The sequence below is a fragment of the Cervus canadensis genome, chromosome 22, assembly GCF_019320065.1.
Source record: "Cervus canadensis isolate Bull #8, Minnesota chromosome 22, ASM1932006v1, whole genome shotgun sequence".
NCBI lineage: Eukaryota > Metazoa > Chordata > Mammalia > Artiodactyla > Cervidae > Cervus > Cervus canadensis.
The window spans coordinates 25,604,659-25,629,186 of NC_057407.1; the positions used below are offsets into that span (position 1 = coordinate 25,604,659).

Consider the following 24,528-nt stretch of genomic DNA (forward strand, 5'->3'; position numbering starts at 1 on the left):
GGGAAACCGGAAAACTGCAGAAGAGATTTGCAGAAGTGAAGTCCTATTTTCTTTTATACTTTCTTCATCAGAGTTGCTATCATTCTTGTGTTATGTGGTATTATTAGGGACAGGAGCCTGGGCACACCTGATAATTGCTAAGTCATTCTCTTAAAGTAGAAGCAGAAAAAAACAAAAAACAAAAAACCAAGGCGACTGTGCAATTTTCTTATTTTCCAAATTTGCTGCTTTCCTTTCATCTCTGTAAGAATTTAAATGTGAAGACTTTTCAACTCTCAAACAACTATGGTTACAGCAATCTCCTTTGCCTTCAGTTCCTAGGTAATAATTAATAAAGTAATAATGCTCTAAATGTCTAATTTGAAATAAATATAGGTTCTTCAACTATTTTGGTTTGCTTTTTCAATTTTTTATCTCCATGAAAATTTACTTTAAACTGTAACTATTTAAGAAGATTGCTTCAGAGGACAGTACAGTACTTAATACATAAAGAAGAAAACGGGCTTACCCTTGCTGCTGCCTTTCTAGATTGGCAATGAGTTCATATTAAATTTCAAATCAGAGCTATTTGAAAATAAAGCTGTAGTCTTTGGCTACTTAATATCAATCCTGAAACAAAATCTCCTTTGTGTTCTTACAGATCACTGAGAATAACTACTATGGGGCTACTGACTCAGTTTTGACATTTTCCCACTTATTCTATATTTTTCAAAAGTGCCTTTTGAATGATGATGGACTCTACTATGTAATGCCATTTGCCCAGTAGGATGGAGTTTATTTACAGTGTCACATAAATGGCAACCTTGTAATTATAAATCTTCATTTTTTCCCCTATTTATACTTAAATTGACATTTGCTCTTTGTATTCTTCCCACCTCCAAATTTAGAAACTATTGTGGCTCAAAGAATCAGAAAACTTTAAAAAAATGAAAAAAAAATATTGCCAAGTCTATTTCTTAATTAAGTGAAAATTAAATGAAAAAGCAAATTGGCCAAATTTCTAAAATCTTAAACAGATGGCTACCAAAAGCCAAACTCAAACAATAAAACCCCTATTTTAATAGGCTCAAAAAGGTTGACAGGTAAAATACAAAACACCCAATTAAACTTGATTCCGATAACAAATGACATTTTACTATAAGTATCTCCCCAATATCGCGCCTTCTGTGTTTTTATTTGCTAAATTTGGCAACCCTAAAGATTGATGTCATTTCTCTTGTGTGTGTTAGTTGCTCAGTTGTGTTCGGCTCTTTGTGACTCCATGGACTGTAGCCTGCCAGGCTCCTCTTTCCATGGAATTCTTCAGGCAATAATACTGGAGTGGGTAGCCATTCCCTTCTCCAGGGAACCTTCCCAACCCAGGGATCGAACCCAGGTCTCCCACTTTATAGTCAGACTCTTTACCATCAGAGCCACCAGGGAAGCCATCAATATTGTGAGTAAAATTCCCACTATTTTCAAAAAGTAGAAAGCAACAACATTTGGCTCATAAAAAAATGGAAATTTAAAGTCCTGAATAACAAAAGTTAAATCAATTTCATTCATGCAGAACTGTGTATACAGGGTTATCAATGTCCACATATCCCAGCTCCAAAGAAACACCAATTCTTGTTAACCTGCACAGAATTATAATACTTTGAGCTCTAAATTATTCAGCCGACCTTGTAGGACAGAATTGTATTGTTTTTCCTCATTCTATGTGTTCCACAATTTCAATTTAAATTCCGAGATCCTTCATCAGGAGATTCAACTGTTTGGTCTTTTCAGGATTAGAAAAGCCATGCTCATGCACTAACTATATATCATCCAAAATTTCCTTCCTATTCGCTGGTAAGACTTCCTTACAAGTGAAATATCTGGAAATAGCATTTCCAATGTTAGCTCATTTGTGCCTTACATTTATTTTTCAAACATTAACTACCTATAATGTGTCAGGCACCCTGTTAGATGCTAGAAATACCCGACAAGAAAATCAAAACATGTCAACAGTAAAACATTTTTGTTTTCTTTCAAAAGACTTGCTGCCTATGAGGCAGCTAGAAAAATAATTATTATTCACACATTACAGGTGAAGGAGCTAAGTGACCAAGAATTAAATGGTCTTATCTAAAGGTCCCACATTAAGAAGTAGAGCCAGGGATTCAATAACCGTCCCTCGTTTCAGGCTCAGGGCACTTTCCAGGATTTCTTCAAAGGAAAATCCAGACTACTTAGTATCTTCACCACTCAATTTACCAGGAGCAAAAAGGAAAGCGTCTTGTATCCCTCTGTAATGTCCACGTACTCTTAAAAGTGGAACAGGTGTTCCCGAGTGCTCAGGAGAAGCAATGCATTTTGTGGGAGTTAAAGATCCCGAGCAGCGGTTGTAACCAGACCAATTAATCTGTGGAAACCGCAGCACTCAGCCAAGTCGATGCTGTTTCAATTGGGTGTCACAGGTGACTCATCAAAGATGGCTTGCTTTTTGGCCTCCTGATATTTTTCTTAGGGGTGAGGTGTCAGGTTTCCTTCCCATTTTTGGACAACAGCTCTCTTGTCCATTTCCAAAATTTTCTCGTTTCACAGCCCTCACATGGACCCCCGCTTTCGTACCGGAAGCTAGTCATTGGCAGGAGGTTTAGGAAACGAAGAACCAGGTGGGGGGAAAAAAAAAAAAAAAAGAACCGGGGGCCTGGAGAGAGGCCTAAAATGGGGAAATTTGCACTTCAAGAGCTTTCCCTACCCCAGCCTCTCAGAATGACAGCTCGCCTCAGCCAGAAGACTACCTCTTCCGGCAGGCACTGCGCGCCCCACAGACACAGGCTGGCGGGCTCCCTGCTCTCCGCCTCCACCCAAAACAGCCAATAGAAATTCCGAGCTTGGGCCTCCGCCCTACACGGACCACGCGGGAGCGGGGGCAATAAAACTACATTTCCCGACGTGCCGTTGCGCTTCTCGTGGCCAATAGACCCCCTGATTTCGGAGCTTAGGGGCGGAGCCGGATGCATAGGTCACCCCATTGGCTAGGGACGGCTTAGAAGAGCCGGAACCCGGGAGAGAGAGAAGCGAAATGACATTTCCTCTTTAAATAGCTGGAGCCCGGGCCGCGTCTAGAAATGGCCGCGTCGGCAGGTGGGTCGTGTGGTGGCTAGGGAGGTGTGGAGGGGAGGTGGGCCGGGGGCCAAGTTCGGGCTGCGAGCTTAGGCGGCGGCGATGAGGACTGGGAGAGAAGGATGGAGAGGTGGACAGAGATGAGTAGAGGGAAGATGAATGGCGTGGAGGGAGGTGGGCGGTCCGGCAGGACAGGGATGGGGAGGCCGGGTACCCGCCGCCGCTCTGACCTGTTCGCAGGGCGGTTGAGGAGGCACTGGCGGCCGCCATCCATCGAGCTTCCCTTGTGAGGCTCCTGCCCTCCGCTCTCAGCTGGGACGTTCTGGCTGTCGGCGGAGTCGCCGCAGACACCTCGCCTGTTCTGCCTGCGCGGTCTGTCGGCGAGCACGGGGCTTCGGGCTCGCCGGGCTCCGGGAGAAGCAGGCTGGTGTTTGAACTTGCATCGCACCTCGCTCTTTCCCATATCCTATCTCGCGTTCTCATTAAGGGAGTCTATATACATATGTGTATTTTTGTAGCGGGGAGAAAGCAAGCCAAGCCAACAAACAACCCCCAGCCCCATCCCACAGACAACAACAAAACAAACAAACACAAAAACAAAAAATAAAACCCGCAACGCCGAAACTGGCCCCGAACTTCTTGTGGTTGTACGATTTTTCTCCTCCTAGATTTAAGTAAGTCTTCCCTAACACCGAATGGAGTTCCATCTTCAGACACAGCCAGCGATGCCATGGACCCCTTGCATGCTTGCAGTATTCTTAAGCAACTCAAAACAATGTACGATGAAGGACAGCTGACAGACATTGTAGTGGAAGTGGATCACGGGAAAACATTTTCCTGTCATAGAAACGTTCTTGCTGCAATCAGCCCTTACTTCAGGTATGATGTTGGTGGAAACCTCTATTGATGTCTGCACCGAGTCCCCTTCCTCCTTCAGTACTGCCCACTTCATTTTTATATTGAGATGCAACAATGACTGAAACTAATGCATTTGTTTCCTAAGAATAAATAGCAGGCCCTATTTTATTAAGCCCCCCCCCCCCCCGCCTTTTTAAAAAAAGCTGACAGATTCTTCTAGAATTCAGATGAGTGGTCAGTGAATATGTTTTTGTTTGTATGTTCCAGAAAAATCTAAAATTGCACTGCCCAATATGGCAACCACTAGTCACGTGTGGCTAAACTTCACTTATCTAAAATTAAATAAAATAAAAAAAATTCAGTTCCTCAGGTACACTAACCACATTTAAAGTGCTCAGTAGCCACATGTAGGTAGTGGTTGCCTCACTGTACAGCCCAGAAACAGAACCTTTCCATCATTGGAAGTTTTATTGGACAGTGCTGATCTGGAATTTGTTCCAGAAATTTATCCAGGATTTCTTTAGTGCATGTTAACTCTTTTAGAATTTAAAAATTAATAGCGTTTTCTTTTAAAAACAAATTGCCCACTTAATGGACTGTCTTAATCCCATGATGGTAACAGCAGTGAAATAAAAATCAGTGAAATACAGTTTCTATGTGTGTTAGGCTCCACGCTAGTGACTATTTCTAAGATTTCCAGAAGTATTTTAGAGGTCATTTTCATTTATATTCATCTTTATATATTATAAAACTTGGAAAAGTAAAATTTCAAAACTTGGGTCTAAAAAATAATGTCATACTCTAAGAAAAGATCAGTGATAAAGGCAATTTCCTGTTGAAGTTTAACTTTTTGTTTGAAGTGCTCGCTTTAAGCCTTTTTGTTTTCAAAAATGGTGCATGAATGACTGTGAAGTAATTTTCTCAACCACACGGTAAATGTATTTTTTCCTTTTGAAGGTGCTTACCATTATAGGGCATATAGCAGTGTAATGTTCCAGACAGTAGTTTCTGGTTCCTCCTTCTCAGAATACTGGGTTACATATAGTCACTTCAGTTTGATGTTTGTGATGTAACCATTTAGATTTGCATTGGATAGGCCACTGGACTATTAAGTATTAACCATAACAAGGGAGTGACCTGGAAAGAAAAAAGAAGAAACTGGTATACACAAAAGGTATGAAGTTTGGCCTCTATTGAAAATTGCTGGTGAGATTCAGTTATCTAGGTTATCCATTAGATATGGTTAGGTCATTTATGTGTTTATACATGCTATAGTTACTGCTGATCAAGTTCTAGGCAAAGCTCACTTTACCTATGTCACTTTATATAATCTTTGTAATTCTGTCTCTACACTCTTGTTATTACCCTTTTACATGTGAAAAAACTGAGGCTCAAAGAGGTTAAGTGAACTGCCTAAATCATCTAACTAGTAAGTGGCAGAGGCTGGATTTGAGTCCAGAGTCAGGCTTCTTAGTCACTGTATAACTTTTAAGGAACAAGAGTGTGTCCTCTTTAAATTTTAATTTACAGAAGTGTTAATTGTATATTAGATTTAAATAGTAAAAAAAAAATTGAAACTTTAAAGTGAAAATATTTATTCAGTGTAATTTTATATTCTGGCTTATTTCATTTGAATATCACACTTGCTTAAAATTAGTTTTGAGGACCTGAGAGATCTCTTGGAAAGACGTACACTGCAGTAGATTTTCTTGCTTTCCAAGAAGTTAAGGAAATGCTTGGAAGACTTTCTAAGCATAAGTTAGGTGAAGTCAAATGAAGGTATTTGGCTAGAAGACTCAAGGATTAGGTTCTTCTCACTTGACTAGAGCTTTTTGTACAGAAGTTTCTTGGGCACCAGTTGTTGCACCTTATGTGAGATGTAGAAAGTCATACTTAATATTTGCAAATCTTGCATCACTGATGGAAAAAATAGAATAGCTTGCAATCTGCCATGGCTGTTTCCTGATCCCAGAGACTTGTCAGAAATAAAATGTGTATGATTATTAGAAACATCTTGCTCAGGATTTTTGTGTGAGGAAGTACTCCCACTTTATATAGAGTTTACATAAAGAACATGATAGACCAGAGGAGAACTTGCATGTCACATTGCTGTGTGTGAGGCCAGCTTATTCAAGTCAGTAGAGTAGCTCCCTTGATAAAGGGTTATGTGGTAATGTTCTCCTTTGGGATTTAATCTTTGCATAATGAAGGGCTTTCTTTTTCTTTTTAATTGGGACCTATATAACTGAGTTTTTCAGTACCTGAATTTAAAAGCAGCTCATACATTGGAACATTTAGTTTTCAGTCATTTAAGGGGGAAAAAAAAGTCTGCAGGATATGAAATTTTGCATAATAGAAGTAAAATTAGGACTCAAAGGATGGTTAACCCAGGTAACAAGCCAGGTCCAGGTACCCCTGTATACTTCCAATATTACATATTGCATTTTTGAATTAATTTCATGTTTTTGACAAAGATGTTAAAGTGGTCTGAAATCTTCCCACTGTTTTTTCATAACATCACACTTAAAATAGGAGAGGTCTGGATCTGAATAATCAAGTTTATCACCAGTGTTAGGTCAATATCTTCAACAGACATCTATTAAGCATTCTAGGGCATACCATCCTTTTCTCAAGAGGATTTTAAAAGAGCTTTTGACCTTTTTCTAAGTTTCATTTTAAGAACTGCTTAGAAAGAAACATCAAAGGAGGGAGAAGAAAGGCAAATGATGTTTATAAATGACTAGGACTTTAAATAAAAAGCTAGGCTTTTGACTTCTTAATGGTTTGGCCAAGAAAGTACCATGCTGTGCTGTCTTAGTCGCTCATTCTGACTCTGTCCATGGAGATTCTCTAGGCAAGAATACAGGAGTGGGTTGCCATGCCCTCTTCCAGGGGATTTTCCCAACCCAGGGATCAAACCCAGGTTCTCCCGCATTGCAGGTGGATTCTTTACCAGCGGAGCCACCAAGGAAGCCCAAGAATACTGGAGTGGGTAGCCATCCCTTCTCCAGGGCATCTTCCCCACCCAGGAATCAAACTGGGGTCTCCTGCATTGCAGATGGATTCTTCACCAGCTCAACTACCAAGGAAGCCCTGAAAGTACCATAAAAGCACATTAAAAAGGAAAAGAAAGCTTGGTCTCAAAGACAAAAACCTGGAATTTTTGAAAACGAACAAAATCAGATCTGCAACAAATCAGTTAATTCTTAAATTCTCTTTAGAAGTAGGCATTTTATTAATATTAACCCTAGCCAGATCTTTATTTATGGCCTCCCAGGTGGCTCAATGTTAAACAATCCATCTGTGATGCAGGAGACAGGGGTTCAGTCCCTGGGTTGGGAAGATCTCTCGGAGAAGGATATGGCAATCTACTCCAGTATTCCTGCCTGGGAAATCCCAGGACAAAGGAGCCTGGAGAGCTACAGTCCCTAGGGTTGCAAAGAGTCAGATACGACTGAGCATCAGTGAGGCTAACATTTTTATTTATAAATAGATAAAACTATGGTAACTTTGAGAAAATAACATATATTGCTTGATTTTCTCAAGCAAAAGGATAACTGATGAATTGATGTGCTTTATATTCTTTATAGTGATCAAGGAAGCATTCAAAGGATAATTATGTTAAAAAGGAGTAGGGAGAAAATAAGAACTTCTGAAGAACATCTTATGTTTCTAAGCTAAAATTTTTAAAGATACATTTTGGGTAGAGGTTGCCTTGTAAATTTCCACTGGGTTATGAGAAGTTCTATTAGACAGTCTCTATATGCTAATGTGTCACACTGATACCCCATAGGTATTTGAAAACTTTCTGACTGACCTGGTGATTGAAAATCTTAACTCCCTAAAGCAACTTGACCAGAAGCCTGCATGGGGTTCCAAGGAAAATAAGATGTCCTAGAATATGTCTTGCCACTTTTCAGTTTGATTTAGTTAGGTATACTCTGCTTTTCTCAGAGTTGGCACAAAGTAGACCGACTGGTCCTGAGAACAGGGTTTCTTTGAGATTAGCCAGATTAAATCCTTCTGCTAGATGATCCACTTTATCCCTTTCCTGATATTCAGGATATCAGGAAACACATTAAGACATGTTTTTCAATTTCAAAAGGTGATCCTTGTGATAACTTTATGCTTTTACAAGCTTGCCACAATAATTTTTATTTGTAGTGCACATAAATTCACCACTCTTTCCTTCCTAGATCCATGTTCACTAGCGGCCTTACAGAAAGCACTCAAAAAGAAGTTCGAATTGTTGGTGTTGAAGCCGAGTCGATGGATTTAGTGTTGAACTATGCCTATACCTCCAGAGTTGTTCTGACAGAGGCCAATGTTCAAGCCTTGTTCACTGCAGCTAGCATCTTCCAGATTCCCTCCATCCAAGACCAGTGTGCTAAGTACATGATCAGTCATTTGGACCCACAAAATTCTATCGGGGTCTTCATCTTTGCTGATCATTACGGTCATCAGGAACTTGGAGATCGATCTAAAGAATACATTCGTAAAAAGTTCCTGTGTGTCACCAAAGAACAGGAGTTTCTTCAGCTGACAAAAGACCAACTGATAAGTATCCTAGACAGTGATGATTTAAATGTAGACCGGGAAGAGCATGTTTATGAGAGTATTGTAAGGTGGTTTGAACATGAACAGAATGAAAGAGAAGTGCACCTTCCAGAAATTTTTGCCAAATGCATACGTTTTCCTCTGATGGAAGACACCTTTATAGAGAAAATTCCACCTCAGTTTGCACAGGCTATCGCCAAAAGCTGTGTGGAAAAGGGACCAGCCAGTCCCAATGGCTGTACACAGAGACTTGGAATGACTGCATCGGAAATGATCATATGTTTCGACGCAGCCCACAAACACTCAGGAAAGAAGCAAACAGTGCCTTGTCTAGATATATTCACAGGAAGAGTGTTCAAACTATGCAAACCACCAAATGATCTGAGAGAAGTTGGAATTCTTGTATCACCAGATAATGATATTTACATTGCAGGAGGGTACAGGCCAAGCAGCAGTGAGGTATCCATTGACCACAAGGCAGAAAATGATTTCTGGATGTATGACCATTCCACCAACAGGTGGCTTTCCAAACCCTCCTTGCTTCGAGCCAGAATAGGCTGCAAACTGGTGTACTGCTGTGGTAAGATGTATGCAATCGGAGGGCGTGTCTATGAAGGTGATGGAAGAAACTCACTAAAATCTGTGGAGTGCTACGACAGCAGAGAGAACCGCTGGACTACTGTTTGCGCCATGCCTGTTGCAATGGAGTTTCATAATGCCGTGGAATACAAAGAGAAGATCTATGTTTTACAGGGTAGGTGTCTAAGTGGTTAAAGTATTTATTGGAGTAGTCTGTTCTTTAAGGGACTAGTAAAGAAAATAAAATTTTCAATCAAAAAAGGCAGGTGCTTTCAAGTTCCTAAAATGATCATGTAAGTTTTTTATGTTCTTACTGTCTTTTGACATCATGTGACATAAGTATTTTTGAAAACTTTTTTTCCCATAAATAATAGTTCAGCATTTGAGAAAAACTATTTCTGTGCCATTTTAAAGACTTTAAACAAGGAAGCAAGTTTGATACATGACTTTTTGCAGTTGAATGATATATAATCAAGGGATGGTAGCAAGTATTCTTCTTATGGAACTTACTGGACTAGCTTAAAAGAGAAAAAAAGAACAAAGCCTCAACTGCAGTTATACTATTCAGTTGCCAAAGAATTTTGTATGAAGTCTTATGATGGCAAAGGTTATGAAACTCACTTACAAAGAGTTTGAAATCACACTGTTCAAGATTTTAATTTCACTGCAGTTAATGTTGTCATCCATAATACAGTGTTTTCAATTTTTTTTTCACTGAAAAATTTTGAGATGTCATCTTTTTAACCTTATAAGATGAGCGGGATGGTAATATGCTTAGCTTAAAAATTTTTGTTTAAACAATTGAAGACTGGTACCTTGGTAAAGATACAAGAAAGAGGAACTGAGTAACAGTAAATAAGATACTTGATTCAAGGTTCTGATTTGTGCTAATCTTTTCCTTGTGTTTGGTTTCTTATTTTAGTTGCTTGAATGCTGAATACAGTATTGACAATACCAACATCCTTCTTCTTCTTTGGCATTTCTTAACTGCTTATATATAAATGCTTTTCTTCACTACTATAAAAAAAAATAAGGAAAGGGGTGCAACTTCTGTGTAGATACATGTGACTTTTTAGTTTTTTTCCCCATTGTAAGTTTTTTTTTTTAATGTTCTTTGCCGTAATCCTTTATTTGACTTAAAATTTCTTAGAAATGCCTAAACCCATTTGTTTAAACTTCAGTGTAAAGTTAATTCTCCAGAGAGAGTAAGGAATACTCTCTTGTGCCTCATTTTAATTGAATGGAAGCCTGAGATGATGTAGGTTTGTTGGTCTTGCCAAAAAATGGAGTATCTGAATGAATGTAAAATCTATCAAGAATGGTTAGAAAGGGCTTCCTGGGTGGCTCAAGTGGTGAAGAATCTGCCTGCAGTCCTGGAGAGCCAGGTTTGATCCCTGGGTTGGGAAGAGCCCCTGGAGAAGGGAATGGCTACGCACTCCAGTATTCTTGCCTGGAGAATTCCATGACCTGAGGGGCCTGGTGGGCTAGAGTCCATGGGGTTGCAAAGAGTTGGATACAACTCAGCCAGTAACACATTCACTTACATGGTTGGATAGGTTATATCACCCAATATGGTGAAGCTCTCTCTTCATAGATTTTTGGTTTTACTGGCTAAGCAGTTATTTTTTAGTAGAGACAGAATTAATTAGAAGACTCCCAAATGGAATGTAAAGGTGGTATATTAATTTAAATACTAAAGCAAAGTAACAGTGAATTAACAGAATTTCAGGGTTGGAGTGAACATTGTTTAATCAGATTGTATAAGACAAATCTGAGGCACTGAGGGTTTTAATTGCCCATTACTGGTTTTAGTTTATTAAAGACGACTTTAGGTTTTAAAAATCAACTTGTAAAATGTATTATCTTTCCTCTTTATAAGAAATTTGTAGCAAGGTAGTACATGGTAAAAAGTGTTCATTCCTGTCTTCTTTATTAAGAATCCTATTACATTTTAGTCAAAAAGCATAGGGAATATGCAGGCAAAAGCTGAGAGTTTAACAAGCTATTTTATGAAAACCTGGATTTTTTTCAGCATCACTTTTTTTTATTAGGTAGGCAGTTATATTTATCGATAGGAGTTAACCTAGTTCAGAACAGTTTTCAAGGGGAAGCTCAATTTAGAAGTAGGTACTTCTGATCTAAACAAAGCCTCTTAATATAAATAAACTTGACATGAATAGTCAGAAGATCATGCCCTACTGTCAGTGGCTATTGGAGTACCACTTAATCTGATCATAAAGGGTTCAGATTTTCATATCAAAGATTTTATTTGATTCTTTCAAATCAAAGATTTTAATGTTATAATTAGCCAAGCTCTTGTAAATTTTCACTAGCTTAATTCTTTTAGACATTTTTACATCGGCAGTGTGACTCAGCACACCTTTTCATTGTCAAAACAGAATGGAAACTGCCTCAATTCTATAAATGATGTGCATGTTTTCTATCAGCTTAAGGTCATATTTTCTCCTCTTGATATTTGTCTTTGCCTTATAGCAACACTAAAGTAAACACATTAGTGGCTCATAGATACAAATCTGAACAATTCTATGTACTACCTTATAATTAAATAACTAGCACATAAATTTATAGTGGCTTATTCATGATTGAACCTATATTCATATTTTGATCTTACTGGCTAACCATTAGTAATAATACTTTTTATAAGAGCTGGCTTAAAATCAATTTTCTGAAATACCCAGATATTTGGATAGAGTAAATGAAACCAAGCTCTTAACCCTTATACTGCCACCAAGCCAAAGTAACTTCTCATACTCACCCAGTTTGAATGCCCCAAATCAGGTTGATTCTAATATTATGTTATGTTGTGCCATGAGATGTAGATGTTTTAAGCTATCTTATATTTAAATGTTCATATTCTTGTTTTGTTTTCTCTTTTTTTTTTCCCTTTCTCTTTCTTTAGGAGAGTTTTTCCTCTTCTATGAGCCTCAGAAAGACTACTGGGGTTTCTTAACCCCCATGACTGTGCCTAGAATCCAGGGCTTAGCAGCGGTATACAAGAACTCTATCTACTACATAGCTGGAACCTGTGGAAATCATCAGCGGATGTTTACTGTAGAAGCCTATGATATTGAGCTCAATAAGTGGACTCGTAAGAAGGACTTTCCATGTGATGAGTCCATAAACCCATACCTTAAACTGGTACTTTTCCAGAATAAACTCCATTTATTTGTTCGAGCTACTCAAGTGACCGTTGAAGAACATGTCTTCAGAACCAGCAGAAAAAATTCCCTTTACCAGTATGATGATATCACTGACCAATGGATGAAAGTGTATGAGACCCCAGATCGCCTCTGGGACCTAGGCCGGCATTTTGAATGTGCTGTTGCTAAGCTGTATCCTCAGTGTCTTCAGAAAGTACTTTAATGAATGGCAGGCCTTAGTGAGCTCACCGGCATCTTGTGCTGGAGGAAACTTAGTCTTTCAGTGATAAGAAGTGCTGTCAGTATTTAAGAAAGCTGAAGAGAGTTTACACGTGGAGATGGGTGCTGTTTGAGATGACTGTAGGGAGGGATTTCTTTTCATCCATGTGATGTTTTCATTTCAGTAAGCAAAAGGTAACAAAGTGCAATTATCAGCATTTTTTTTTTTCTGGTATAAAAGTAATCACATCATTCTAGAATTGTGTGATGAATAGTCACTGAGATACCAGACGAATTGACAACTATGCACTCTTAGAAGAGCAGTTAGGGTACTATGGATTAGAGACATCCAAAATAGTTTGATGTGACTTTTTATTTTAAATACGGGTAAAAATTTGAGGCAATATCACTAGGACTTTAGCTGTGACCTCTCTGCTACAGAGACGCACTAACTTAGATCCTCATTCTGAATATGTGTATATTTTGTGTACTGTTTTCACGTTTACTGGATTTAAATGTGTTATTAGAGTAGTTTGAAGGAAAAACAAATCAGTCTCAGAAAGAGCTTTTAGTTGGATTATTTTATATTTCCCATGTTACTTTAAGTTAAGCTAAAGTTTTAAAGTAGTTTTGTGTTGACAGTTTTTTCAAGTGCTAACACTGTCTCATTTTTTTTTTTTTTTAAATCTGGAGTAGAGTTCAAATTCAAAGGTGGCTGGTGCTAGTATAATTTAACTCATGTGTATAGTTAGGTGTATTTCAAATGTCTGAGCCTATGCTTACCTTTCAAATTGGTATGTTAGTTTCATGACCATAGTACTTGACCTGCTGAACTCTTGTGATTTCACAAGATTCTCTACTTACATGATGGCAAGCTATGGCTAGTTACTGGTCTAACTGGATTCAATCTGAGAATAGTGAAAAGACTATTATCCTCATTTTGCACTAACATGGGGCATTTTGTTGCCTAACCTCCTTTCCATCCTCTACCTGTCCATTCATTATCGGTACAAACAGAGCAGAATGTGAAGTTTTAACTCCTACTTTTAAAATTCTGTTTTCCAGAAACATAAAACTCCTGCAATAGTCTCATTTAATGTCTTTTGCATTACCTATGACAATTAAAACCTCATTTAAAAAAATTTTTTTGCACTTAACAGTTATGAATAGTTTTGCATTGAAAACCTTTGTTCTAACTGCAGGTGACTGAGAAGGAAAAGTGTGAGTGAATAGAACCGTAGCATTATAGGTACTAAATCATTTTTCATATTTAACTGATTAATTTCTAACAGAAATACTCACAGAGAGGACAAACCAACTCATGTGTTATACCTAAGGCAGATATTTAGATCAGTAACTTATTTTTTACTCTTCCCAGAATAAGTAATAAAGGATATAAGTATAGCCAGAGTCTGTCCTTAACTGGAACATTTTGATTCCCTTAAAGAAAACAAACTGGCACGGTTTGTATTAAAAACTCTTGCACAAATTGTAATGTGATACTGTGAAACAAATCGAAAACATTGCCTCTTTGCATCACATACCTCGTTTTTTGGAAACTTTCCAAACTGCTTGTCTTAGCTCTCTACAAGCAGGGAATGTTTCCTGAAGCCGAATTGAAAGTGGACAGCATTTAGAGAATTGACATTTTAAAATCCAGTCTTGGGAAGCTGGGTACATGCTTTCTTCTTGCTGGCCTTGGTAGTGTGTCTATAGTCTCCTTACTGACTGTCAACTAATCACCTATTCTTTTTCTTCTCAGTTTTTCTTTATCTTCGTGCTGTTTTGGGGCTTTTTCTGTGAGCATTTTGAAGCATCTACACCGTGATGCATTGCCAAGGGGAGGAAAAACCAAACTAAACATTATAAGAGATGTTCCCATAATTTATTTTTGAAAGCTTTGTTGCTTCCTGAGACTTCTGCCGCTTTTTGACAATCTCCTGTATTTATTTAGAACACTGTGTTACTTGAAAACATGACATTAGACATTAACAATTTACATGTGCCGTGTGATGTATAGGAGTACAATGTACTGTGGTTAATTCTGCAGTCGATTTATTCTATTGATCTGCACAACAGTTGATCCTCTAACAATTGATCCTATAACAGTTTATATTGAGGGTGTGATCTAAGGATAGTGTGTCAAAGCCAAGGTTTAGAATTTGCTATGGAAGTATCAATAGAATATATATTGAATTTTGTATGAATAACTATTTGTTTAAATTATATAGCTGGGATATTTTGCCACTTTTCAGATGATTTCAGAAGAGGTTCTAGAAAACTAAGATTAGTAATATGTGTGGGTCTGTGTTTAGATATTTAAGGTACATTTGCTTAGTATGATGAGAATATAAGTAAAAGGCATAATGGGTACTATAGAATTAAAATAGAGGGTGACAGACGCCAGTTCCACTTGAGCTTTGTTTTTGCATTTGAAGAAAGTATGTAGCACTTTCCTATGTATTTTTTATACATTGAAAACTGGATGTGGTATAACTATGTTATAGGGAAGTAGAAATTGTATTCTTTATTTTCCATCTTTGTTTTCTGTTATCCTACAAAGTTGATGCTTAAGCATCAAGCTGATTTCATGGGTGCATGAGAGAAAGTGGATGTGATCTTGCAAGGAATCAGATTTTCTACGTGAAACAGTTTAAAATGGCATTCGATGTTCTGTGCTCAGGTATGTAGTTAAGTACTGTAGTCCTTTGGGGGCAAATGTGTAGATATTTTTAAACATTTTGCCATAATTGCACAATTTTTTGCATTTTTACCTGATGGCATTGTTTCTTGTAATAAAACTTTTTCTGACGGAAAAGTTCCATTGTCATAAATTGACCTCTGACCTAGCGAGTTTGGTGAAAATCATGTAATACCTTTTATTGGGAATTGGAGGAGATTTTTATCTACCAAATGCCTGGTCTCTGGTACAAAATGAACAAGGTAATCCATAATGCTTGAATAGTGCTCTTGAAATTCTGAAGCAAGCTCACTCATCGGTAGCCCCTTTGTTGAGTGGTTCTGCCCTCATCTCTTGGTGTCCCACTCCTCTCTCTCACAATTCATGTCAACCCATAAGGAAATCCTGTTGCCTCTTCCTTCAAAATAGACCTCGATTCTCACCACATATCTCTTGCACCACTATCACCCTAGTCTAAACTAACCGACCTTGTCTGCCTTAATGCTGTGCCACTGAATTGATCTTTTCTCCATCACCTTTGTCTCCTTGTAATCTATTCTGTCCACACAGTAGCCAGAGCAATCCTGTTGAAACATAAGTCAGATTACTTTCTTCTGCTCTGATCCCAGTGCCTCCCCATCTCCCTTCATGTGAGAGCCACACCCCTTCCTCCCATGATCCATCCCAACCCTACTCTTGGGACCACATTGCCGTTCCACCTGCTCACTCCATTCCAGCCACACTGACTGCTGTTCCAAGTCCCTCCAACACTGAGGCCTTTTTCTTTGCTGTGTCTTCTGCTGAGGAAGCCCTGACAACGCACTTATTTCAGTATTAAAACTCCAGACAGGCCTTCCCTGACTACTTTGTGTAAAACAATGCCTTCCAAACTCACCCCCACCCATACCACCAGTCTTTTCTCTCTTTATTTTTCATACATCTCCCCCCATTCAAATGTAAGTTCCATGAAGGCAAGGGATTTATTTTATTTCTTGTTCACCTCAGCCCAGCGCCTGGAACCTACAAGGCATTCAAAGTTTGTAAAAACCAAATTTTCATTTCAGTCTTAGAAAACCCTGAGAAGTGGCAGAACCAGTGCTATCACCTCTGTTTTATCAGACCAGAAACACAAAGCCCAAGTAAATTGCTGAGGGTCATGTAACTAATGAGACGCTCACCCGGGATTAGAGCCAAGCACTCCACTTTGACTCAATCTAGTTCTGACAGGTGCTCCGTTGAAAAGTGAAAGTGAAAGTCGCTCCATTGTGCCTGACTCTCTGCTACCCCACGGACTATACAGTTTATGGAATTCTCCAGGCCAGAATACTAGAGTGGGTAGGCTTTCCCTTCAGGGGATATTCCCAACCCAGGGATCGAACCCAAGTCTCCCGCATTGCAGGCGGATTCTTTACCAGCTGAGCCACCAGGGAAGCCTAAGAATACTGGAGTGGGTAGCCTATCCCTTCTCCAGGGGATCTTCCTGACCCAGGAATCAAACCAGGGTCTCCTGCATTGCAGGCAGATTCTTAACCAATTGAGCTATCACGGAAGCCCTAGTTTCTCCATTGTGTGTTAGTTGTTCAGTCTCGTCCAACTCTTTGCGACCCCATGGACTGTAGCTCGCCAGGCTCCTCCATCCACGGGATTTTCCAGGCAAGAATACTGGAGTGGGTTACTAGTTCCTTCTAAACAAAACTGATAGAAAAGCAGATGCTCTACATTTTGTGTTTACTGGTTGCCTTTTCTGAGTCCCACCTTTTTTCCAATACTATTATTTAAATTATCTACTGTATGTCACGGGATTGCAAAGAGTTGGACACAACTTAGCAACTGAACAACAACAACTCTATGTTATATAGACTGTGATTAGCTCTCAACAAGGGAATGCACCCCACCTGCACTCCTATAATTACATCATTATGCTTATATGCCACTGTACTGAGTTCTATCCCTCAAACAAGTTGATGAAAAGGCTTGAGAAATACTGATTTAAATTAGAGTGCTGTTACTTTCGTTCTCTGTGAAGTTAAAATAACTTGCCAAATTAAAATCTTGGCTGTATGACTGTTTTGTTTTTTCTTAATTGACAAATTATTTGCAAATACAAAAATTAAAAATAAGTGGTCTGGAATCTAACTCTTCAGAAAGTGAAAGAAAGTGAAAGTGAAGTTGCTCAGTTGTGTCTGACTCTTGGCGATCCCATGCCCGTGGGATTCTCCAGGCAGGAATACTGGAGCGGGTTGCCATTTCCTTCTCCAGAGGATCTTCCCAACACAGGGATCAAACCCAGGTCTCCCGCACGGCAGGCAGACTTTTATTGTCTGAGCCACCAGGAGCTCCAAAAGAATGCTGTAAATGACACCTAGTTTTTTGAAGTGAAAGTTGGAATTTGATAAAATGGAGTAAGGAAAAAAGTATTTTCCCTCAGTTAATGTATCCCTCAATTGATGCTTTCAAACTGTGGTGTTGGAGAAGACTTTTGAGAGTCCCTTGGACAGCAAGGAGATCAAACTAGTCAGTCCTAAAGGAAATCAACCCTGAATAGTCATTGGAAGGACTGATGCCGAAGCTGAAGCTCCAATACTTCGGTCACCTGATATGAACAGCCGACTCATTGGATAAGACCCTAATGCTGGGAAAGATTGAAGGCAGAAGGAGAAGAGGATGTCAGAGGATGAGATGGCTGGATGTATCATCAATGCAATGTACATGAACTTGGGCAAACTTTGGGAGATGGCGAGGGACAGGGAGGCCTAGCATGCTGCAGTCCAAGGGGGTCTCAAAGAGTCAGACATAACTAGGTAACTGAACAAATGTGTCTAGTATATACTAAAGGTTCTTGACTTGAAACTTTGGTAGACAGAATTTAAATGCCTTTCAAAAGTAACTATGAAGTGGTAGTATTACTACTACCAGTTCTAGTAAATATCAAGTCAATTTGTCCTTCATTCTCATTCTCCACACTTCATTTTGATGATCTGTATTTCTTTGGTAGAAGACCCCAGAATCTAGAAAGTTGGACATCTGGTTCATGGATTTGCTGATTCTCCTTCCTTTTTGGTAACCTTTAGCCTAGTTTACTTGTATAGGTTCATAAGGAAGCTATTCTACACATTTGAACAGGGGAATCAATAGGGCTGCCACCCCAGAGAAAGGAAAAAGTGAAGACATTCCATCATAAAGTATTATTTGGAGATTTAAATTGCTAAGCCACAGGCAAAATTTTAATTTATTAAAGTATAAAGTATTTTATGCCTACTGAGAGGGACATAGTTCAGTTTGACAGTAACCACAGACACAATATTCCACTTTTAAGTCATGCATTTTAAATCACTCAAATGATAGAAAGTATGTAACAAGCCTCCTACCAGCTACCGCCTCCATTATTTAAATCCACTTGCTCAAGAACCCTGCAGTTAGGCTTTTCGGATTTCATTGAGATGCCAATCCCAGGACTTTTTCTACTATCCATCAGCTCCTACTGGGGACTTTTTCTGAACTTACCCATCTTAAATTCCATAATCTATTCAAAATAATGCCATTTTACATTTCCTCAGTTCCTTCTTGTTACTGCTGCCATACTTGCCTGTAAAACCCCAACTCTGAAGATCCTGGCTATGAGCCTCCTCTGTGCTTGGGCCCTGAGTGGAGGAATATTGCTGGAGAAATTCCATATGTTCATACTGACTCTCTTTGACATGATGGACTTACCGTGGGTTCTCAGCATAATGGAGCAGTTTTTACCTTTTCTCAAACTTCTGTATGCCTATCTTTTATCCCTCTTGATTATTAGTTCTGTGCTTTTCTTCCTGATGTATCGAGGTGGCAGCCATTATATATATAGGTGCTCCCTTTCCTTCCACCATCTGCCTAAATCTTCTCTACTTGTCCTTTTAAAACATGTGAAGAAAATAAGCTTTTTCTATGCATAGTTGCTTTCTGCTCCAGTTCCTTCACCATCCCCTCTCCTAAGTCATCCAAAAATCCCCCTCAGATCATTTGACGAAAACAAAAAATGCACTTTTCTCAACCACTTAGCAAAACAAAAACAAACAACCACAGATTATTCTTCAGTCCAGCAGCTCCCTCCACTTCGTGCCCCTACTCTCGGCTTCCATGAAAGCCACAGCTTTGTAATGGGGTTGTTCCTGCAAATGTTCGATTTCCCAGCTTTCATTAACTCTTCAACCTGCTGCAGTCACTACGTTCTCCTCATAACCGAAACTCCTGTCATCAAGGTCTCCAACAACATTAAGCTGTAAATTCATTTTGCACATTTCCGTCCTTAACTCACTTGACTTCACAGATGTGTTCGGCACAGTTGACTCCCATATTCTGAAGCCTTCCTGGGACACCATGCCCTGAAAATTCTCGTTACTCACTTCTTACTAACCCCCCTTTACAGGGACCTTCTCTCCCTGAGTCCTCTTCTGTCTTCTCTTCTCAGCTGACCTCACCTATTTCTTTGGCATTGGAATGCTATATGCATACTGATGACTTTCAAATTTATATTTTCTAACCACATCTCAACTCCTGTCTCCAGGCTCCCATCCAACTGCCTACTAGATAGCTCCTGTTCGATTGGTGGACACATCTCAAGCTCAGCATCTTTAAATCCTCCTTTTCTATTATCCCCTGAAAAGCTCCATCTGCAAAGTGCAATTTATACCTGTCCACCCCTCTCCATTTCCACTACTCTCACCTATGCTGAAGCTAGACTTCTACTGCCCGGCCCACTACAGCGGCACCGTAACAGTTCTGCCTATTTCAACTTAAGCCACATCCTCAGTCTCCATTCCCAGTACAACAGCCAGAGTGATCTCACACAAATGGTACTGTGTTATTGCCAAGTGTGGAACATAGCAATTGCCTACCATCAGGTGCTACAGAAATGGCCTCCTGCTTACTCCTCCAGCCTTATCCAGTGCCACTTTCCCCCTGGCTACCTGTTCCTTAGGTCCACGGCTATGTCTAAAGATCTGTGCATGATTCTCCCACACACACTTGGCACTCACGGTTCCCATGCCTACTGACCTTTTTGACTTTCAGTTGTCATACAGGTATTCAAGTTAAGGCAGTTACCCCTGAGGAGCAGCTTACAACCAGTTCCTGATGGGAGCTGGTGGATAAACATCCCAGTTTCTTTCCATAGGTGGGATAAGTGAGGCATGTTCTCCACTGTCTCCTCGAGTTCCCCAATGAGAATGAGCCCTAGTTGCCCATAATACCTGCTTGATAACCATGTCTTCTCCTATTCATTTTCTTCCTATCCTACCAATGCTTCTTGGGACCACCTTCTCTCCCCATAATTAACTACCTGCATTCAGATCCTTGTTCTTGCACTCAAATCCTGGCTCATGACTGGCTTCTTCAATAACTCAACCTAAGACACTGGCCATTTTTTCAATCCCTCAAGAAACCTATGTTATGGGCTCTGTTCATGCTGTCCCCTTGCACTTGAAAACTTCTGTCCTTCACCTCTGCTCTTTGCACAACGATTTTGTTCTTATATTTCAAGTCTCAATAAGATCTCGCTAGCTAAATCCTATTGCAGTTATTAAACTTTTGTTTAAAGAAAACAATCCTAAATGTATGACAAAACCCACTGGAAAAAAAAATAAATAAATAAATAAATTAAAAAAAAAAAAAAAAAAGAAAACAATCCTAAATGAACTAAATGTCCCTGTCATGTTAGATCTTACCACCCAAAGTGGTCTATTCTCCCACTGCTTTTTGCTGTCTAAACAGTTCCCCCACTAAACAGTTCTACAAGGGCGGAGCCCAGGCGTATTGTCATCCAATATTTGCCCATACCTGGAAGAGTGTCTCACATATAATTTTTTTTTAATTATTTTTAATTGGAGAATAATTGCTTTACAATATTGTAAAGGTTTCTGCCATCCATCAACATGAATCAGCCATAGACATACTTCTCAAACCCTCCTTCTCAAACCATTCTCCTACCTTCCTTTGCATCCCACCCCACTAGGTTGTCACAGAGCATCAGTTTTGAATTCCCTGCTGTTTCACATTCAATCGCTAAGTTGTGTCTGACTCTTTGTAACCCCATGAACTGCAGCATGCCAGGTTCCCCTCTACTTCACTATCTCCTGGAGTTTGCTCACATTCATGTCCATTGAGTCAGTGATGCTATTTAACCATCTTATCCTCTGCCTCCCTCTTCACATTTTGCCTTCAATCTTTCCCAGCATCAGGGTCTTTTCCAATGAGTTGGCTCTTCACATCAGATGGCCAAAGTTGGAGTTTCAGCTTAAGCATCAGTCCTACCAGTGAATATTCAGGACTGATTTCCTTTAGGATTGATTTCCTTGCAGTCCAAGGGACTCTCAAGAGTCTTCTCCAACACCTAGTTCAAAAGCATCAATTCTTTAGCACTCAGCCTTCTTTATGGTCCAACTCTCACATCCACACATGACTACTGGAGTCCCTGCATCATACAGCAAATCCCCACTGGCTATCCATTTTACATACTGTAATGTACATGTTTCAGTACTGCTCTCTGTGACCATAAGTCTGTTCTTTATGTCTGCATTTCTTTTGCTGCCCTGTACATAGGTTCATAAGTACCAACTTTTTAGATCCCATATATATATATAGGATAGAACAGAGAACATAGAACAGAGAGTTCTCATATATCCCACACCCAGTTTCCCTTATTATTAATGTATTAATAAGCTAATATAGATTCATTATAATTAACTAAATCCTATGGTTTTTCCAGTGGTCATGTATGGATGTGAGAGCTGGACTGTGAAGAAAGCTGAGCGCCGAAAAATTGATGCTTTTGAACTGTGGTGTTGGAGAAGACTCTTGAGAGTCTCTTGGACTGCAAGGAGATCCAACCAGTCCATCCTAAAGGAGATCAGTCCTGGGTTTTCATTGGAAGGACTGATGCTGAAGCTGAAACTCCGTACCTTGGCCACCTCATGCGAAGAGTTGACTCACTGGAAAAGACCCTGATGCTGGGAGGGATTAGGGGCAGGAGGAGAAGGGGACGACAGAGGATGAGATGGCTGGATGGCATCACTGACTCGATGGGCATGAGTTTGAGTAAACTCCGGGAGTTGGTGATGGATAGGGAGGCCTGGTGTGCTGCGATTCATGGGGTCGCAAAGAGTCAGACACAACTGAGCGACTGAACTGAACTGATACTTTACTAATAAATTCTTAGTTTTTACATAATGTCCTGTTAATGCTCCAGTATCTCATTAAGGATATATAACATTTAGTTGTTATGTCTCCTCAGGCTCCTTTTGGCTGTGACAGTGTCTCAGACATTCCTTGTTTTGGATGACTTTGACAGTTTTCAGAGACACTAGTCAGGCATTTAATACAACAGCCCTCAACTGGGATTTGTCTGACGTTCTTCTCATGATTAGACTGAGGTTATGTGGTTGAGGAGGGAGGACCATAGAGGTAAAAGTACTAATCACGTCATCATATCCAGGGTGTCTAGTCTCAGTATGACTTGTCACCGTTGATGTTAGCCTTCCTCATCTGGCTGAGATCGTTTTGTTAGGTTACTTCCCTGTAAAGTTATTTCCCCCTCTTTCCTCTGAAAGGAAGCCACTGTGTGCATTTCCCACTCAAGGAGTGCAGAGTTATGGCCTCCTTAAAGGCAGATTATCTATGTAAGTTATTTGGAATTCTACTGTACAGATTATCTCTCTTCCCTAATTTATTTATTTATTCAATTATTTATTTATGTTAGTATGGACTCATCTTCTACTTTGGGCTATTACATTTATTTATACTTTGGGAGATAATCTACTGCTACTTTATTTTGTGGCTCAAATTGTTCCAGCTTTGACCACTGGGAGCTCTTTCAGTTGGCTCCTGTGCCCTTTGGACATACTCCCATTAGCATATTTTCTTTTTTTATATGTATATATTTTATGAGCTGTTCCTATTTTCTGGCTCTACAAGATGCTCCAGGCTTAAGTCATAAGCTTCCTTTCCCAGTCCTGGGATTAGCCATTTCTTCAAAAATCTGTAGTTCTTTTCATTGGACATCTGGGCACTTGGTGTTCTTATTGCTACTGGAATATCTTTGTTTCTAGACCCCCTTAGCTGACTGAAAAAAAAAAGTTGTATGTGTGTTCTAACTGCTTTATAAGCACATATCTGAAAAATTCCTATATGCATTCATATCAACATGAAGCTAAACTTTACTTTATACTGTGTCCTACCCTAATGCATTGCTACATGGAAATTCCTAGCCTTCTCTTCCATCCAGTGAGAAGCCTGGCTCCAACCATCTACCATTCATTTACTAAACTGTTCATTTCTACTGTATGCGTCCAGTGGTTTCAGAAATGATAACCCACACTCCCATGAGAAGCAACTTTATCAGTGAGAGCATGGTGCTTATATATAGTTCTTTCAACTTTACTCTTATAGACTCCATTCATTTCTAGAGTTATTTAGGTCAGCACCTTTCCCACCCAGGTCTCCCTGGTGGCTCAGATGGTAAAGAATCCACCTGCAATACAGGAGATCTGGGTTTGATTCCTCGGTTGGGAAGATCCCTTGGAGAAGGGAACGGCTACCCACTCCAGTATTCTGGCCTGGAGAATCCCATGGACAGAGGACCCTGGCAGGTTACAGTCCATGGGGCTGAGATTGTTTCATACAGTTTAAATAATTTATGTGATGATATAGTTTTTCTTCTTCAGCCTATGGTGTGGTGGATTACACTGATTGATTTATAAATGTTAAACCAGACTTGCTGCTGCTGCTGCTGCTAAGTTGCTTCAGCCATGTCCGACTCTGTGCAACCCCACAGACAGCAGCCCACCAGGGTCCTCCGTCCACAGGATTCTCTAGGCAAGAATACTGGAGTGGGTTGCCATTTCCTTCTCCAAACCAGACTTACATACCTAGAATTAAATGTACTTTGTCATGATATATAATCCCTTTTATACATTGTTGTATTTGGTTTGCTAATATTTTTTGAGGATTTTTGTGTCTGGGTTAATGAGAAATATTGGTCAATGTCTTTATTGTATTTGGTGTGAGGGTAATGCTGGATTCATTAAAAGAAGTTTTCCCTCTGATTCTGTTTTCTGAAACAGTGGAAAACTGGTATAATTCCTCCTTTAAAAGTACGGTAGAATTTACAGTTGAAACCATGTGAACCTAATGCTTTATTCTTTGCAAGTTTAAAAAAAATAATTCAATGTCTTAAATAAATTTTGGTTATTCAGGCTATGTATTTCTCCTTGAGTGAATTTTGTTCATGTCTTTCAAGAAATTGGTCCATTTTATCTACATTATCAAGTTTGTGGGCACAGACTTATTTAGAGTATTCCTTTATTATTCTTCTAATGTCCATGGAATTAGTAGTCATTAACCCTCTTTCAT

General features: G+C 39.4%; 1 protein-coding gene across 1 annotated transcript; it reads left to right on the forward strand.

Moving 5' to 3' along the window:
- Positions 1-3,030: 3,030 nt before the first annotated feature.
- On the forward strand, positions 3,031-15,282 carry KBTBD8 (kelch repeat and BTB domain containing 8). The gene is made up of 4 exons (XM_043443552.1): positions 3,031-3,111; positions 3,759-3,969; positions 8,145-9,259; positions 12,005-15,282. Exons 1-4 carry the CDS (start codon positions 3,096-3,098, stop codon positions 12,466-12,468), a joined length of 1,806 nt encoding a protein of 601 aa, XP_043299487.1. The 5' UTR covers positions 3,031-3,095; the 3' UTR covers positions 12,469-15,282.
- The last annotated feature ends 9,246 nt before the right edge of the window (positions 15,283-24,528 follow it).

Coding starts and splice junctions, on each gene's coding strand:
- KBTBD8 (XM_043443552.1), top strand. Junction 3,970..8,144: donor GCAATCAGCCCTTACTTCAG/GTATGATGTTGG, acceptor TTTCCTTCCTAG/ATCCATGTTCACTAGCGGCC. Junction 9,260..12,004: donor GAAGATCTATGTTTTACAGG/GTAGGTGTCTAA, acceptor CTCTTTCTTTAG/GAGAGTTTTTCCTCTTCTAT.